The following is a 15,930-nucleotide window of genomic DNA, read 5'->3' as shown; positions in this document are numbered from 1 at the left end:
TATTTTTAGGACAAATAGCATATCTGGAATCTGAGGTGCTATAGAAGAGGGGCAGGGAATGGTTAAGCAGCACCCAGAACCTTGTCTCTCACCCCACACTCACATATCTCACACTTAATTACATTTGTAGCCAAACAGTTCCATGCATAATATTTTCATACTTTAATTATTCTCTCAAATATAAAACAGTTCATTCATTCTGCCAACAACATGAAGTCTAATATAAAAATAGACATTCTTGTACTAAATTCTATTTTCAATTTCCTGAGTTACCAAAGAGTCAGACAAAAATGACATCGTTTATTGAAGTGCATGGTTTCACCTAATTCATCTGTTTAATGAAAACTTTATACCATATATTTAACAAATAGTATATCAATTAAAATTTGCAGTAGCACTATTAGAGATTGACTAGATTGTGTTTAGTTTTCTTCTCTTTCAGCAGTGTCTTTACCAATGGGCAGCCCAGTTACCAGGGCATTCTGTAAAAACCAAACAGTAGTAACACTGGTACATTTTATTGTCCCTTAAGAGTGTGGATTCAGGTATTTTTAATGATAAAAGCAAATGTAAAGTCCATAATATCTACATTTTTAATTAGAACTATAACCATGATTTCAGTAAAAATATAAAAATAGTTTAAAATTTATCTTATTCAATTCTCAGAGTAAAACATTTACCTGCTAAGATTAAATCAGGCAAAAATTCAGCATCTAAGACTTTCCTGAATTATCACTATATTACTAGATAATTATGTAATTCACTGTTACAACTTCAGGTATGCAAATATAACATTTCAATGATTAGATCTCCATAATTTAAGCAAACAGATGCTTGAAATAGGTAGATAATTTGGGAAAAGGACATGCAATTGCCTGAAGTAAAAACATGGACTGTGAAAACAAACATGTATTACAACCTGAATTAGCAATTACTTCCAGTCTCCACTTTGCTTATTGCATATGGACAGTTTCTCACCATTGGGTTTGTTGATTCTTTGGCATGAATCAATCAGATAACACCATCATAATTAGCATACACACACACACTAAAACAACTCTTTCTATTAGTGTGTATAAGTTCATGTAAAAAGCACATTTAGCGTAGATTATAGTTTAAATTGTGTATCATTAATGTAGAATGTAGAAATAGTTCATTCAGTCCAATGTAGAAATGTAGAAATAGATCATTCAATCCAATTACAAAAATCACCTCATATTACTAGTAGAATAATGGTAACACTTCTTCCCTTGTCCCCACATGGAAATGAATAAAAGGGAATGTACTTACACTGAACGATGAGCTGCACCAAGGCTTCCCTTGGTTTCACGTTAAATCCATTGTATTGGCTGGTCTGACATCTGTACATTCCTGACATTTCCCTAGATACATTCACGATCCTCAGTGTTCCATCATAACTCTCCATTTGCATTGATCCATCAGGCATTGCAACTTCTTTATCCGCTCTAGACCAAAGGATGATTGGTTTAGGTTTGCCAGTTACTTGACATTGCAGTTCTATTGTGTCTCCTTCCCTGGTGACCAGTGGTGATTTTTCCTGTGGAACAGTCAGATTGGGTGGAACTTGAAATGGGAAAAAGAAAATTTTTCAAGGTTAGTATAAACTGGTAAAGCATATTCAGATACAGAAAATCATAAGGAAACAATTTCTGCTGGCTGAAGAAATGTGACAATTCGGATGATCAAAAACCTTGGGAATAAATGGAATATACTCTCACTTAAAACCATTCTTAATTGCTTTCAGTGTATATTTTTAAATGAGGACTTCAAACATTAGCAAAATAAATAAGGCATTCAACTGAAAAATGGTCAATATAAGAATAATCTTCTCAATGGCCTGTAATAATTAGCCATTGACTGGGGCTTTATCATTTGCATTTCATAGAAGAGTAGCATTCAGCTGTGTAGACTTAGTAGTCACAAGAAGTGCAAGTAGTCATAAAGGGAAAAAGTGAAACCTCTGATCTAAAATCAGAAGTTTTGACTGGTTTAAAACTTGCCAAATTGCTAAGATTTAGGATTTGTTTTTTCCCTAGTGGGAGTGAAATCAAGCAATTTGACAATCCATTCTATTATCCATTTTTGGACTTTTAATTTTTTGTGATATTTGAATTTATTATTATTTCACTTCATAATATTTTGATGTCATTGTAAATAGTTCACCATGTTGCCAATATTTCTACAAAATTAATCTTAATTAAATCTTCAAAATATATTTCAATGAATATAAGAATCATAATTTTGGTCTTGCACGGTGGCTCACGCCTGTAATCCCAGCACTTTGGGAGAAAGAGGTGGGCGGATCACAAGGTCAGGAGATCGAGACCATCCTGGCTAACATGGTGAAACCCCATCTCTACTAAAAATACAAAAAAATTAGCCCAGCGTGGTGGAGGGTGCCTGTAGTCCTAGCTGCTGGGGAGGCTGAGGCAGGAGAATGGCATGAACCCGGGAGATGGAGCTTGCAGTGAGCTGAGATTGCACCACTGCACCCCAGCCTGGGCGACAGAGCAAGACTCCATATCAAAAAAAAAAAGAATTATAATTTTTCTCAAGTAAAGCTAATTTCTGATTTACGGAGAATATAAGAAGTTAGATTGATTTTATTGTAACTTACTTTATTGTGCTGAAATATATTTAGGTTAGAATTTAATGAAAAGCATTAAGTGATATGAGGGAAGTACTATACAACGATCTTTCTTGCAAACATTATCACTAGTTCCGCTGGAAGATTCTTATTTCCTATACAATTGTATATGAATTCAAATGCATTTGTGCAGTAAAACATCTATCAAAAAAGCACAAGCTAAATAGAATGCTATAAATACGAATAACCGGAAACATGAATAATTCTATACTTCTGATAAATGTTATATGTTCCCTTTGGAGGTAGTACTGCACATGAATGAAAAGTGAAAGGTTTTATTCTTCCTTCTAGTTTGATTACGCCCCAGTGCCCAGGTACAAAACCAAACATAATTATGTTTAAAATTATTTTTCAACTAATTTTGAAATGTTGTTTCCCTTATTATAGAGACAAATTCAAGTTCAAAGTGATATGACGATTATCTTCAATTCACTTTTTCATTTAATTCCTTCACTTATTGTTTAAAACACTAATTACATAATGTATAACATCTTAGAATTTAAAGAATATGAAATATTAACCACCACGATTTTGAATTAGATATATACATCCTAGAAATTGTCATTAACAAAATATATGTTTAAAATGGCTTCATTTTATAAACTCAAATGGGTAAGTAATTTGTTCTGGTATATAGAAACAAATAATTTTGGCAAAGTATTTGTTCTTTTCGAAGCGAATGATGTAAATAAAATCTAAGCAGCATGTTCAGACAATGGGATTGGAATGGAACTGTCATACTTACTCACCCTCCATGGGAAAGGGTGCAGAATAACCTCAGCATTTAACATTTATTATCCCCCTACTACGTGACAGGCACAATTAAGGATTTTATGCTTTCATTTAAACCCCCTTGATAATCTTAAGGACCAAATATTTAATATTAAAATAAACAATTAAGAACATTGAGAATAAGAGACAATAAATACTTCAATTTGAACAGAACACAAACAAAAACTAATTTATAGCAGGTAGCTAATATAAAGATGTGAATACCGAAGCAGGCTCAATAAACAATGGTATCTGGAATTAATGACTTTCGAGTGTTAGCAATAGACTCCTCTCTTCCTGCTCATGACAAATTGGACAAAATCCCTGCCTGTCACTTGGTCACTGTTTCAAACATAAAAGAGTCGAGATGAATGTGAGGGAGTATACAATAAGTATTTTGCAAATTATCTTATCTTTCTTTTATCCTCTTATTTCTTTAGTAATTTATTGCTATCACAGTGGATAAGGCCAACATCTATATTTCTTAAATAAATACATCGATCGATTATCTATATCTGAATATTTTTCACATGTCACAACTGCTTATAAGATATACGAACCTCAAAATAAATATCCAAATTTAGATAAATGTGTAAAATAAAAAATGGATAACTTTAAAGACTAATGGAGTGTTATTACTTGAAATATACAATCCATATCTGTTCCAAAAACAAGCTACATGACCTTGGCCAACCAAAACACTGTCTGTATTAATTTTATCTTTTGTTGATGTTGTTGTTTTGAGATGGAGTCTCGCTCTGTTGCCCAGGCTGGGGTGCAGTGGCACAATCTCCGCTCAGTGCAACCTTTGCCTCCCAGGTTCAAGTGATTGTTCTGCCTCAGCCTCCTGAGTAGCTGGGATTACAGGTGTGCACCACCACACCCAGCTAATTTTTTCATATTTTTATCAGAGTCAGGGTTTCACCATGTTGACCAGGCTGGACTCAAACTCCCGACCTTAGGTGATCTGCCCTCCTCGGCCTCCCAAAGTGCTGGGGATTACAAGCGTGAGCCACCGTGCTCGGCCTTACCACTTTTGAAACTAAGAATTTGTACTTTATTAGCCTCAACGTTATTGATGTTCTGATTACAAGAATGAATAATAAAAAGTTAAAAAGAGAAGTGGTGTCAAAAATAGTGTTCATTTCCTAACTTAATAAAATGGATATTTAAACAACTTATTACATTAGACCAAATCACAATAGATTCTTGACTGGCTATAATTTTTTTAAATGTTATCATGCTGAACAGTTCAAATATCCCTTTTAAAATTTGTTTATGTTTTTCATGTATTAGATAAACTTTCCTCCCTGCTGAATTAAAGTTACAGAAATATAAACCTCAATTTCAATCTCAATAACATAGAAATTGACTTTCAGATAAATTAGCCCAGGTTTTACAAAATAGCAAAATCTAGCTAAAATATTATTTAATATCTGTCTCTTCCTAGGCTAGATGTGCCTAGGAAGAGACAGATTATATGGCTCACGCCTATAATTCCAGTACTTTGGGTGGCCGAGGAGGACAGATCACAAGGTCAGGAGATCAAGACCATCCTGGCCAACACGGTAAACCCCGTCTCTACTAAAAATACAAAAAAAAAAAAAAAAAAAAAAAAAATTAGCCGGGCGTGGTGGTGGGCACCTGGAGTCCCAGCTACTCTGGAGGCTCAGGGGCTCAGGCAGGAGAATTGTTTGAACTCGGGAGGTGGAGGCTGCAGTGAGCCAAGATCATACCACTGCACTCCAGCCTGGGCAACAGAGTGAGACTCCATCTCAAAAAAAAAAAAAAAAAAAAAAATAGATTTTAAATCTAGAAGTCAGGGTTAACCTTTCCCTACAACTCTCCTGGCCAAAAAGACTGTATAATTTCTCAAAGCTGTTATATGTTTCTCTATCTTTCTGTCCCCACTAAATTTTCTATCTCTAAGAATTACTCACCTCTCTTAATTGTTCTTATAATTTTTTCTATTGAGAGATCTCATTTGTTCTCATAGACTTCTCTGTTTTACGTGTTGACAATAACAAATTATAACTTTATTCCAATGGCTCAAAATTGCAACCTACTTTATATTCCAAAAGTCTTTCAAGCCTTAAGCACCATTCTATTTCTTGACTTGGTTAATAGTTAATTTCAACAGATTCCATCTATTAATTGAAAACCATACAGTATTATTTGTTTCACCATATCCTCATCTACCACTTCAAAACAGCCATCAAATCTTGTTATTTCTTTATTTAAAACTATGTCTCCTATCTGCCTGTTTCTTTTCATGGCCATAGGCAGTTTTCTCAGTAGAAGTCATCATTTTATCTTCTTGCGACAGCATCCTAAGTGGTCTGTCTGTCACTAGCCTCATTCTTCCAGGCTTCCTGCTGCCCTGTCTAAGCTTCATCATCATAAACAGTTTTGTTCATGTCAGTATGACGACTACCAACCTCGATGAGAGTGCCTGACACAACACTGGTTTAATTTAAAAAACAACAACCTGAGAACAGCTTAATGGAGTTGTTAAATAAATCATAAAACAGTTGAACAATAGAATATGACACAGTCTTTTTAAATGATGATGTAATAGACCTATATTTATTGAGAAGACATTTATATTAAGTGGGAAAAGCATGTTAGCAAGTAGTATAAATAGCTAAAACGACTATTATTCAGTGTGTAAAACATGTTACTGTTCAGTATAAACAGTTGTATCTAATTTTTATATATTAAATAACTAGATATTAGCTGCTCTTGGCTCTCTCTCCCACACACACACAAGTAACTATGCGAGATGATGAATATGTTAACTTGCCTCACTATAGTAACCATTTTACTATCCATATGTATCCCATAACATCATGTTGTAATCCCCAAATATATACAATAAAATATATTTTAAAAATTTTTGAATGAATGTTAACAGGGAGCTGCTTGAAGGGTAGGCTATACATGCTCTGTCTTTATGTTGTTACCATCTAGCACACCATCTCTCACATACAGAAACACAGCACAAAATTTTACACCTAATATATACATTAAATAGCAAGGTAATTGAGCACTAATCCAGGGAAGAGGAGACTTACAGGGGGAAAAGTCTAGAGGAAAAGAAATCCTAGAAAGAACTATACCAAAACACTAAGAGTGGTTCTCTCTAGAGTGTGGGATTACTCATAAATTTTATTTTATTTCCCTCTTTTTTTTACTGTTTAAACAATATATGTAGTGCATAATAACATATTACAGGGCCCAAGAAGCCCAGAAATTTATAAAATGTTAATTCAATCTATTTCCTAAAACTCATTCAATGAAAACTTCACATTTTATAGCACAAATGTATCACTCTGGAAATGATGTTCTGAAAACACAGACTGAGAAATGCTCTTCTAAAATCACTAACTCCTGTTAACACTCCTTTACTGAAGTTTCACCAACTAGTTAACCTCTGAGCCCTTGAAAGAGCAGTTCTTTTCCATGGTCAGAGGGTCTGGTTCTTGCTGTCTTCTAGCACCTTCTGTATGCCCCATGTGTTGAAACTCAGTTCAAATGTTATTCCCTTTGTAACCCCAGGCTGACCTGGTTACTTATTCTTCCTGACTACACACTACATTGTATGTTTTACCCATTTAACCTGTCCTTGTGACTTTGTCCTGTATTTTCTTCTATGTTTATATCCCTGACAAGGCAGCACCTTAAGGGCACAGAGCCTTAATCCGTCTCTAAAGCCTAGTGTCTTGCTTTCCTGCTTGGCATAGATAAGAAAGTTGTGAAATAATTGAGAAAGAAAGAAAGGCAGAGCTGAAGAAGATGGTGAGAACATAGGAAAATAAAAAGCTATCAAAATAATAGATACCAGAGATAAACATAACGATATGAATCGTATATTTTGGAACAAATGTGATAATAATAATGAACTATAGTAATTCTACAATTAGTAGCTCCTACAAGTAGCATAATCTTATGCAAAATATATTGTTAGAATATATTTCTGATGCAGATCTTGAGATGTGTGGGTGTGTGAAAAAGTTAAGTCAAGAAAAGACTTCGAGTTTTCCTTTTTCTTTCATTTAAATATTTGAATAGATAAGTTATGATTTTTTTTAAAACATACAGGAAAGAGGCAATCTGAAGACATGAAATTTAATTTTATCATTTGGTTTTTAGGTCTTAAATCAAAGTACTTAAAAAAATTGTCTCATAATGAAAACATGTCAAATTTAGCATAAATATTTGAAATGTCTATACCATGTAAGATCCACATTTATGCAATGTGCTTGCCAGAAAAAGCCACTCCTAATAAAAATGCAGATACATTCTCTAACATATAGTCTACACACAGCCCTTGATATTTTTTTGCCTGAAATGGTACTGTAGGAGATGTTATAATCAGAGAAACTGGAAAAACATAATATGACACCAAAGTTTCTCATTCCAAACGTAAATAAATAGACAAATTGAACAAACTGCTTTTCTGTCAACTTTTCCACTGATCACAGACTGTAAAGCAAAGCAAATATAGAAAAAGAAAATATTTCCATTTCTTCATTGGGAAGGCAGCTGAGAAAATTTAATCTTTATTCTTTACTTAGAAAATGGCTTTAAAAGAATGCAGAAGTTTAGTTCATTTGAACTATGTGGAAAAATACTATGCTGTCTGAAACAAAGACATCTGAATGTGCTTTTTATGGAATTATTGGTTTAAATATATGACTGTAGTGCACTTTAATAGTAGATTCTGAAACAAAAGCTGTATTTCTTTCAATATAAGAATCATAAGAAGCTCAGTAATAAATAGAATTTTCTTCCAAAAGACAATCAGACTCATATTTCCAAGAATCCTAAAATAAGCATGGCACTAATTCAATTACACCTGAATTTTGGAGGGAAGTACTTTATAAAAGATATGTATGTTCTCGAGTAGAATGTACAGTCTATTTTTAACATATAAATAAATAAAACTTCAGAGATATCATGTTTATGAAAGTTACCCTTAGAGAACAGAATTCAATAATTCTCATCCTGACCAGATGAAAACAAATGTAAAAAAGTAGGACTAAAGTAAGTGGTAAATTTGTAGATGCAAATAATCCAAATGAACCAAATCTATGGGGTGTGTGTGTGTGTGTGTGTGTCTGTGCGTATGCGCACGCGCGCAGGTGCGTTCCTTCAAAACAAGAGATGGGTTAAATAATTGCTGTAGACTCGATAAGTTTCATCTTTGGTGATCTGATTGAGACTCCAAGGTAAGCAACATCTTTATTTCAGAGCACGGTTTTAAAGGAAAGATATTCTATCACACTTGAGTGCTGTTTCAGTGTTTGTGCCAGCAGTCCTCCATCTCTTCTTTGCTAGCACATTTACAGATTGGCTTCATAAGCATGAGACATGCACATGGATATACTCAGATTTTGAAGTTTTGAGAAGTCACAAACTACTTTTACATAGAAGCAAGGAACTAAATAATTTGCGTTTGCAACAACTGTCAATGTCACATAAGTAATAATAGCTCACAACAGGCTAAGATAAGCCTCTGGTTAAGTGAAATTGTCAGTATGCTTGTTGTAACTCCACTCATTTCTCTTCCATTCAAGAAAGTACATTCAGTGTAAGTGAGAATAATGTCATGACTGTAATCTGTATTTTAAAACCTCCATACATTAATATTTGAAACATTATAATTACCATATACCTCACAGCTGATGTGAACACACCACTAAGATTTAGAAGAATTGCCTTAAAATACAAAATTTATACGAACACCAACTGTCAGTGGCCACTGGAAATATTCATATAATGATACAAGGCAAATTTGAGAATTTCATTCTATTTAAAAATAATTCCATTCCAAGTCTGAATAATACCTTTTAAACTAATATGCTTGACCCATTTCCAGTATGATTATAACTGCATGTCAATTTTTAAAATACAGCAATGTGTGCTTGAGAGATGTTCAGGATGACAAAAACAATCCAACATGCTGACATTCCTCATTTATTAATGGACCTGCTGATATTTGCTTCCTTTTAGAGATCATGATTGGCAACACATGGTTTGATGGAAGGTGGCTAAACTACAGCTCATTTCTTATTAAAGGAATAAAGGTTGCTATTGGATACTTACTAGAAACAATTCTTAGTATACAAAAATGTGAAGTTAACATGTTGAGTTCTATAATACGCAGCACCTAAATTTTTTGTGTGGTGGTGGTTTGAAAATATGCAGAACTTCCCTAAGCCATAGGTTAATATAATAATATTATATTGTTACATGTCCTTCTGGGTTGTCTTTCCCCTTTTAAATGAATTACTAAGATCTGATTAATGTCTCTTCTTCATCTAAAAAATATTATTTACCATTTCTCAATTAATCTTTCTTAAAAATCATGTCACTAGATTATTTCAATATCTATAGTAGTTTCCCATTTACCAGAACAGAAAGTCTAAATTCCACTGCTTGTTTTCCATCTTATTTGTCGAATCTTAACAAGCCACAGTGCTTCTGTGGAAAGCTCTCTATTCAATTGAGGCCGGTCTTTTCATCTGCTTAACACACTTGACTTATTCCCAATGCCTCACCTTCCTTCCTTCTATTCAGGAATGAGTTTGACCTCCCATCCAATGATTGTTACATTCTTTAAGGTCCAATTTAAGTTTCTTGTTCTATTTAGTCTTTTCTGATTTCTGCATCTTTTATTCATCTTCCATGTCTCTGAATTAGAGCATGTCCAGTTTATTCTGTATATGTCATGACGAAATGTGCACTTACATATATAACTAAAATGTCCTGATGTAAGCATCAGGGTTTTTCTATTTCTTCAGTAGCTCCCACATCATGTAACATTTTAAAGTTTTTTTTTTGAGGCGCTTAATGAGTTCTTGATTGATTGATAGAGCACCAGTCAAGGTTACTAAGCAACCAAAGTAAGAAAAACATTGATTAATAATCAGCTCTTGATTATCCAAGGCTTAACTATAGAGCATATAAATTTCAAGATCATTTTTCATATATGAACTCTTTTATTTTTTAATTTTAAACATCTACCAAAAAACAATAGATTTTTATAATGTTAGTACATCTAATAGACTTTGATTTGGATACAGTAATGATGCAAGGAGGTAGAAATAATACACTAAAATATTGGAAGCACTTGGTAATACTGAGTAATTTGTCCATTCCATGACTTTCCTCAATCAGCAGAGTAAAGGAAAGGCTAGTTGGCCCTACGATAGAATGTCCACGTGGATCTATATTCTAAGACTTGTATTACTTGCAGTCCTGTGTGTAAATGTTTCATATATGAAAGAAGCAGTTATTTATAAATATGTCTTCACACCAGATAGTATGCCTGCCGTTTTTGTCCACAATATAAATAAGCATAATACATCTCTTATCACGCTCTGTAAATAAAAACTGCCTTTTTTCACACTGACACACACTTTTAAGTACCTCACCCATAATAAATCAGAAAATGCTAACAAAACAGGATAGACAATGTTTACAAATCTAGCAGTTGAACAGGAAGAAAGCCCACATTAAAAACAAACATGAGGTTAAAATACCATAGCATGTGCATTTGGAAGTTCTAAGGGGAAATGTCCATGCATACGCACACATACATAATCACTATTTTTGAAAGAAATGGGGAAATGTTATTAGAACGGCATTGTTCATTACTTGAAACATATGGGGAGAAATAGGTTCCTGGAGGGTAGCAACTCTAAAAGGTTTGGTATTGGAGATGGGGAGCATGCAGCGCCATTCAATCAGGAAAACAGGTTTGGCAGGCAACAGTTGTGGCTGTTCCAACTTCCCTCACCCAGCAGGTGTTGCTATGGCATAAGAATAGTCTCTGAGGGATTCAATAGAACACAAAGTGTAAGATGAAAGAACAAAATAGAAAATCATTCTCTGCATGGCATTCATATTTTCCCTGCTACTCAAGCTACAAGACCAGTTGCAAATAAACACATGTTCTATTCTTGCTGCCTCATGAACAGATAAGTGAATGGGACTTCAGCTAGGATTTCAAGTATCTTGAATTGTTATGATTTTCATAAAACTTGGTTTTCTAACTGTAGCTTGTAATAAAATATTTTTTAGAATAATTAAATCTCTTAAGAGAATGTCCTAAACTCCTTGAAAAAAAAAAATAAAACAAATAGTTCTTTCTTTTTTTAACCTCCATGACTTGTAAGTTTCTTATACTAAAATAAATAAATAAATAAAAATCACTAATTAAGTATATTAAGTCTCCCATGTGGAAAACTATTTTTTTCTGAAACAACTAAGTAAACAGGAGCAAGATATTTCAGCTTGTTAAAGAATTATGTCAAAATTGTAGTAAGCAACAAATATGTATTAAATTGAGAATGTTGGAGGGAATAGGGAATTTATAAAAGAAACACTGGATTTTTTTGCTATAACAAGAAAGGGGGAGCAGGCGCAGTGGCTCATGCCTGTAATCCCAGCACTTTGGAAGGCCGAGGTGGGTGGATCACCTGAGGTCAGGAGTTTGAGACCAGCCTGGCCAACATGGAGAAACCTTGTCTCTACTAAAAATACAAAAATCAGCCAGGCGTGGTGGCGGGTGCCTGTAATCACAGCTACTTGGGAGGCTGAGGCAGGAGAATCATTTGAACCTGGGAGGCAATTGTTGCAATGAGCCGAGATTGTGCCACTGCACTCCAGCCTGGGCAACCGGGTGAGACTCGGTCTCAAAAAAAAAGGGGAACATCACACACCAGGGACTGTTGTGGGGTGTGGGGAGCGATAGCATTAGGTGATATACCTAATGCTAAATGACGAGTTAATGGGTGCAGCACACCAACATGGCACATGGATACATATGTAACAAACCTGCACGTTGTGCACATGTGCCCTAAAACTTAAAGTATAATAATAATAATAAAGTAAATAAAAGAAAGGGGGTATGATAAGATGCAAAACATCAAGTAAAGTGCTGAGATATTCATTTACTAAGAAATGACTAGGTCATTCGATAAAGAACTAGTCAACCTATAACCATTTCTGAGAACTAGAAACCAATTCCTCAAATTAACTTTCTTAATCAAGTTTTAGTTCATGTTTGTTATTTTTTAAAATAATGCAGAGTTGTTCTCACTCATAGGTGGGAATTGAACAATGAGAACACTTGGACACAGGAAGGGGAACATCACACACCAGGGCCTGTCGTGGGGTGGGGGCGGGGGGGGGAGGGATAGCATTAGGAGATATACCTAATGTAAATGATGAGTTAATAGGTGCAGCACACCAACATGGCACATGGATACATATGTAACAAACCTGCATGTTGTGCACACGTACCCCAGAACTTAAAGTATAATATATATACATAAATAAATAAATAAATAAATAAATAAAATAATGCAAAGTAAATCTGGAAAACTAGTTATTTATGTATAAGCAGTCGATAAAGAATTTTAACCTTAAAAGTTGAATACTGCACTCCAAACAGTTTATTATACAAACTACTAATAATAGGCAGGAGGAGCCTATAGCTAAAAAGCCAACTAACGTTCCCAAATTCCTACAGTTATTATATTGCATAATATATTTGCATCCTTGCCTACTTGCTCTTAGAAATGGTGCCATGATTTATCCAAATACACTTATATACATTTATACAAATGCGTTATCCTTTAAATTAATAGCAAGTAATCTGGGAGTAACAAAAGCAGAGCCACATGTGTTACAATTTGTACCCAATGTTAGAGATAATACCAATTTATTTTAATATACATTTTTGATTCCCTTCAATAGACAAATATGCCTAGGACTCGGGGCAAGACTGATAAATTTGGCTATTCATTATCTTCAAGAATTACACTATATATTATGAAAACATGTATTTATATTTCAAAAGACCTACACTTCGCAAGAAGTAAGGCTTCTTGTAGCTGATAGTTGCTAACAATTATTTCCAAATTAAAGGATTTTTTTTAATAACCATGGAGAGTTTGGAAGACTTGTAAATTTACAAGATTAGAAATTTGACTTGGGCTCAGGTTGTAATCCACATACTAGCTGTGTAACCTGGGCAAAGGGATGTCTTAATTTTAGTTTTCTTATCTGCAAATTAAGCTGATGAAAAGAAGAATTTAATAAGTAATGAAAAAATGGCACAATGCTCATGAAACTGTCCTCTAAACACTTTGAATGTTGTAATATATTTGTAAAGAGCAAGGCTTAGGTCTGGCTGCCTAGATTTAGTTCCTAGCTCTATCATCTATTAGCTGGGTGTACGTGGGAAAGTTGGCTAGTCTGCACCTTTCAGTTTACGTAAAGTGAGCATAATTGTACCTACTTCATATTTTTTAACACTCATAACCTCTTAAGACAAGGTATGGCATATAGTAAACACTCCATATATTAATATGTTAGTTATTATTATGTTTTATCACTGTACTTTGTGTAGTATCAATAACCATACTTTATTATTATGCATACATTTCTATATAGAGGGCATAGATTTTGTTTTATTCACACTTATGATGTCTCAAGTACTGAGGATAGGTACTTACATGGTCAAAGGTTTATATAATTCAAATATATAAATATATTTATACCTATATAAATAAATTTTATTGCTATTGTCTGCTGTCCAAGAGACACATATGCATTTCAGATGAGGATACTATTTGAAGAAAATGACATTTTAGAAAAAACAGGAATAAACCTTTTCTAATCTGAGTAGTCAGACGCATTCCCCCAAAGCCATCCAAGGAAAGAAGATTGCATTTCTCTCCCATTAGACATAATAATTTGATCTATATGTTTGGTTATTATAACAAAATGGCACATAATACAGATATCTCAGCTCTCATTCTATTTCTATGAAACAATGAATTTTGGACATCCCTATATACATCTATTCCTCCCTTACAAGGATAACAGAATGTCAGTGCTGTCCATTTTTACAAAGGTCAAGGTGTTGCCATGAAAACCAGGGACTAGTAAGTTATAAGGAGCTGTCTGATCATGTTAATTATGTTATTGCTTTCCGGTGGATACAGGAATTCTAAATTAAAAAGAAGATAAGCTATAAGTTATACATCAAAGGCATTTTATAAAAGCATTGAAAAAGAAAGATGCTTTAAAGTAATTCGCAATTTATTTTACTTCCTGTTGCTCACAGTGGTAAACTCTTCAACACAGAATGGCCAGAAAAAAATCAATTTTTTATTACTCCTGCAATAAAAAGGCCATTTGTCTCCTTGTAGAACCCATGTGACATTGTTAGCTCTCTTATAAATGATCACCCTGGACAATGCCTGTTTTACCAATTCCCTAATTACACCACTGATTGTATACAACCGAATATGCCTTATCCTGTGGAAACAGACACTACTGCCACCTTAATAAATATTTTGACATAAAACGAAGCTGGCTCTCTCATCCTTTGTCAAGAGCAAAATGAAACAACCCGTGAACACAATGTTCCATCAACAGATCAGGGTCACATGTTCTTTAGAGCAGATGAGGTTTAATTAACAAATCTGTTAATAGATAACTGGTTAATTAAAAAAGGAGTGTCTTCTTATAGCTGCATGAAGGCCTTATTAACAAATATTCTACTGAAGCATGATTGCATTTTACAAACCATTCTGCTAGTCTGTAGAAGTATATAGAAGTCTACAATAAACATATGGACCTAATTTAAAACCACATGAAAACTTATATAAGGTGATTGATTGGAATGATAGATAACTCATTCTGCGCTAATTTGTGAGTGTGAAGAGTTTAAATATGGTTTTACATTGCATTTTATTCCCAAGAAAGGGATATTTCTGTTTAAATGTCAACTATATCTATTTTGTTTACAAGTATTATTTAGATAGCCTTGGTAAAAATGGACTACTTATGTTTCATTTACAGTGGACTGTCATTCATGCCAAATGCATTTTAGACATCGACATTTAAACTGCTTGTCATTTTATTATTTCTACTTCACATATTTAAATTACCAGCATACAGATGCAATTCTTCCTTGATACCTTGATATTCAGAGGACATGGAGATGGAGGTGGGGGGAGGTATTGGTTCCAGACCACATCAGTTACCAAAATCTGTACATTTTCAAGTCCCTTATATAAAATGGCATAGTATTTGCATATCACCTATCTCATCTTCCCACACACGTTAAATAATCTCTAGATTAGTTATAATATCTAATACAATGTAAATGCTAGTTAATAGTAGTACTATATTAATTTTTATTTGTATAATTTTTATTGTTGTATTTTTAATTGTTTTTTTCTTCTGAATACTTTTTATAATTTCGACTTTTATTTTAGACTCAAGGGGTACATACACAGTTTTGTTACATGAGTATATTCCACGATGCTGACTTTGGGGTAGGAATGATCCCATCACACAGTGAGCACAGTTTAAGATTGATTGAATTCACGGATGTAGAAAGCCTGTATATGGAGGGCTAACTGTATTTCCTTTCATATTCTGCATAGAATCTTTTCAAAAGTGCA

The 15,930-nt window shown here is 33.8% G+C and overlaps 1 protein-coding gene across 2 annotated transcripts in view; it reads right to left on the bottom strand.

Moving 5' to 3' along the window:
- Window positions 1-15,930, bottom strand: part of MDGA2 (MAM domain containing glycosylphosphatidylinositol anchor 2) — an 837,606-nt gene that overhangs the window by 191,965 nt on the left and 629,711 nt on the right. For both annotated transcript variants that reach the window (XM_055291423.2, XM_055291424.2), the window contains exon 8: window positions 1,291-1,584. In XM_055291423.2, coding sequence (XP_055147398.1) covers window positions 1,291-1,584 — 294 coding nt within the window. The remainder of the gene's footprint in view (window positions 1-1,290; window positions 1,585-15,930) is intronic.

The sequence above is a fragment of the Symphalangus syndactylus genome, chromosome 9 (assembly GCF_028878055.3).
Source record: "Symphalangus syndactylus isolate Jambi chromosome 9, NHGRI_mSymSyn1-v2.1_pri, whole genome shotgun sequence".
Classification (NCBI taxonomy): Eukaryota; Metazoa; Chordata; class Mammalia; order Primates; family Hylobatidae; genus Symphalangus; species Symphalangus syndactylus.
This window is presented reverse-complemented; position numbering and strand designations above follow the sequence as displayed.